This window comes from Octodon degus, unplaced genomic scaffold (genome assembly GCF_000260255.1).
Source record: "Octodon degus isolate 3935 unplaced genomic scaffold, OctDeg1.0 scaffold00099, whole genome shotgun sequence".
Lineage (NCBI taxonomy): Eukaryota > Metazoa > Chordata > Mammalia > Rodentia > Octodontidae > Octodon > Octodon degus.
Window position 1 is genome coordinate 4,739,053 of NW_004524675.1, and position 3,184 is coordinate 4,742,236.

At 44.0% G+C, this 3,184-nt stretch overlaps 1 protein-coding gene across 1 annotated transcript in view; it reads right to left on the reverse strand.

Moving 5' to 3' along the window:
• Positions 1–3,184, reverse strand: part of Tek (TEK receptor tyrosine kinase) — a 182,391-nt gene that overhangs the window by 128,532 nt on the left and 50,675 nt on the right. The window contains exon 2 of the mRNA XM_023723507.1: positions 139–450. Coding sequence (XP_023579275.1) covers positions 139–450 — 312 coding nt within the window. The remainder of the gene's footprint in view (positions 1–138; positions 451–3,184) is intronic.

Below are 3,184 nucleotides of genomic sequence, written 5' to 3' on the forward strand. Positions count from 1 at the left end.
AGAGAGAGAGAGAGAGAGAGACAGACAGACAGACAGACAGACAGACAGACAGACACAGAAACAGAGAGACAGAGACAGTGTGCGCGCACATGTATATGCCTAGAGGCCCTTGCCTGCCCACAGTTTAGGGAATATTACCTTGTTGACGCATCTTCATGGTCCTTATCCTTATTGCCTGTCCTCGAACTCGTCCCTCACAGAAATAAGCACCATTGATCTTACTAGCCTTTTCTCTCTTCCAAATGACCTTTTTAGCCCATTCTCTGGTCACATCTTGGGTAACTTCCAGTGGATCTTGGTGCTGGTTCATTAAGGCTTCAAAGTCTCTTCCGATGGTGATGGGCTCATGAGGTTGCCATCCAGAGGCAATGCAGGTGAGAGAGGTCTCAGCATCAGATACAAGAGGTAGGGAATTGATCAAGATCAAGTCCATGGCACCTTTCACTGTTCCTGAAAAGAAAGAGTATATGATATGTGACAAATGCTATTAATGTGGCTTCACAGGGTGAACTGATCTTGTCCAAAACCTTTTCTGAAAATAGTTGTGAGCAGTCCTGCTAAAATGCTATTCTGGGCCACAAAGATAGCTCAGCAATCTAAGCACCTGCCTAGGTAAGCGCAAGGACTAGAGTTCAATTCCTGGAACCACATGCCATGACAGCCCCACCCTGGGTACACCGAGTGGGCCACCAAGACCAGGCATAGTGGTGCATGCCTATAGTCCCAGTGCTGGGGAGGCCAGAAACAGAAGGATCCTTATGAGTTGGAGCTGCATAGAGAGACCCTGTGCAAAAATACTAAAATAAAATAAATACTATTCTGATCATGCATCTATCTTCCACTGAACAAGATTCAAAACTCTTTACCAAAACATTAGACCTTTCATCATCATGATTTCATTAGTCTCCCTTGCACCACCACACACCCTGTCCACAATGGAAAATGAACCCTAACCTTAACCCCTAAATTCTAACTCTAACCCTCTCACTGCCCAAAAAGTCACATACTACATAGCTATACACTACATTGCCTGAGATACAGTTAGGCACATAGTAAATATTTAGTTGGGATAAATTAATGATCATGGCACTATCATAATTATTCAACAATAATTATCATCATTGCTCATTATTTATTAATAGATGCTAGTGTAGTAACTCTAAAATAAAGTATGTCAAGAAACATACTAAGTACATATAGTAAATACAGGCCATCATTTTCAAAAAATTGCCCAGTTCCACTTCAAATTTTTCAAGAGAGGAGCAAGAGCTGAGAAAAGTCTACATTTCCTTGTAAGCCTCATTTGTCTCCTCTTTAAAATAGTATAAATATGACTATCTTTCAGAATTCTCATGAAGACCAAACAAGAAAATACATAATTTGCCAAGTGCTGTCAATTACTGAGTACCAGTGACCATGGTTAATTTTCCTTTGTCTATCTCCTAAACACCTAGCCCCAAACCTCATGGGTCCGCAATATTAAAACAAAGCCCTCAACATTTACTCTATGAATATATTCCATAAATGACACCACACACTTAAAAAGAAAACCCTCTCATTTTGTTTTCTCAGTGTTTCTATTTCCTGCCCACACTCACATCTACTTTTCTCGGCCTCTCCCTGTCCCTGTCCTCTTGCCTAACATGAGAAAATGGAATTTGTCTTTTCGCCTCTCTTCTTAAATATGGACATGTCAGGGACAGAAAATGTCCTCCAGCTCTAGTGAAGTCTGACTCACAAGTCTGTGCAAAATGATGGAAAGACCCAGAAGATCACGCACAGTGGGTGATAGGGACCCAGCTAATCTCAAAGGCCTTTGGGTACACACTCATCAAGTGATTGAAGTGCACTGCATGCTGGAGATGGTGACATTTCAGAGTTTTCAGTGACACAATCAGCCTGCTGTGGCATGCGTGCCATTGCCTCGCCTACACTGCAGTTCGCTACTTCATTTAATACCCACTAATTCTCCCAACAACACTTAGAGATATGCACCATTAGCTTAATTGCAAATAGGAAGAGGGCAAGTCTCAAAAATAGGGTAGTTTGTTCAACTGTGCACAGCTACTAAAGGCAGAGCTGATTCTCACTCAGTCCTTGGATACACCATGCTATTTCCTACTTCAAAATCTTTATACTTGCAGGGATTTTTTTTTAGACTGGGCTGCTTCTCTCTACTTTTGACAAGGATAAATTCTGCTCATCTGTTGGATCCCCGCTTGTCTGTCACTTTCCTGTAGAGAGCTTCTCTGCTAGCCTTGTCTTTAGTACCTAAACAATCTCATCCCATTATCTTCTACTTCCATTTGTTTATTTCATAAACAGTACTACAATTTGTGATTATTTACTCCCACTTCCTTTAGTAAGTTCCATGGGGATAATGATTTAAGTTGTTTTGCACAGGAATAAGAATTTAGGGATTGACAACCCACAACCCAGGCCCAGTGTGTGAGTGAGATGACCTCGGCCCCTCTGGATCCTCATTCAACCAAGAGCCTGGGCCCAGTGTGGAACCCTTCAGCAGAACTCCCTGCAAAGAGTCTAGAGGCAAGGCCCTCCCAGCTGACTCAAGAGCAGAACACCTTGCCAGAATGGCACAGCGGGTTCACCTCCAAGGGCTGCAGCAAGAAGTGGAGCACAGCAGCCAGACCCAAGCCACATCCACCTGAAGGAGTCGGAACTTTGTAAAACTTGACCTGGTGCTAAGGTAATAACTCTATCTAAGCTCTACACCAAAGGTCAGAAGACAGTGGTATACAAAATGACAAAGAGAAGAAACAAAATGCACTCTCAGGCCCTGAGTCCACCCAGAACAAATGCAGAAGACACTAGCATAGAAGAAATTGGAAATCACACACATGAAATCTCTGAAATAATAGCGTTGAAAGTAAAGAAACAATTACAGAAAGGTATAGAAGAAATCAGGTCAAAAATGATTTCTTAAGTAAAAAAAGAAATGATGAGACCCAGTCCTAGCCCAGGTCCGGTGAGTGTGCGGAGAGTTTCCTGCTACCCTGCGCCAGCAGGACCAGTCCCAGCCCAGGCACAGCATGGGCCGGACCCTCTCCCAGCCCCTCAGGCCGCACCCCACCACTCCTCAGTGCCTCCCCCACCCCGCCCGCCGAGTAGGATTTTCTGCCGAGTTCCGGGAGCCCCCAGACCCAGTCCTAGCCCAGGTCCGGTG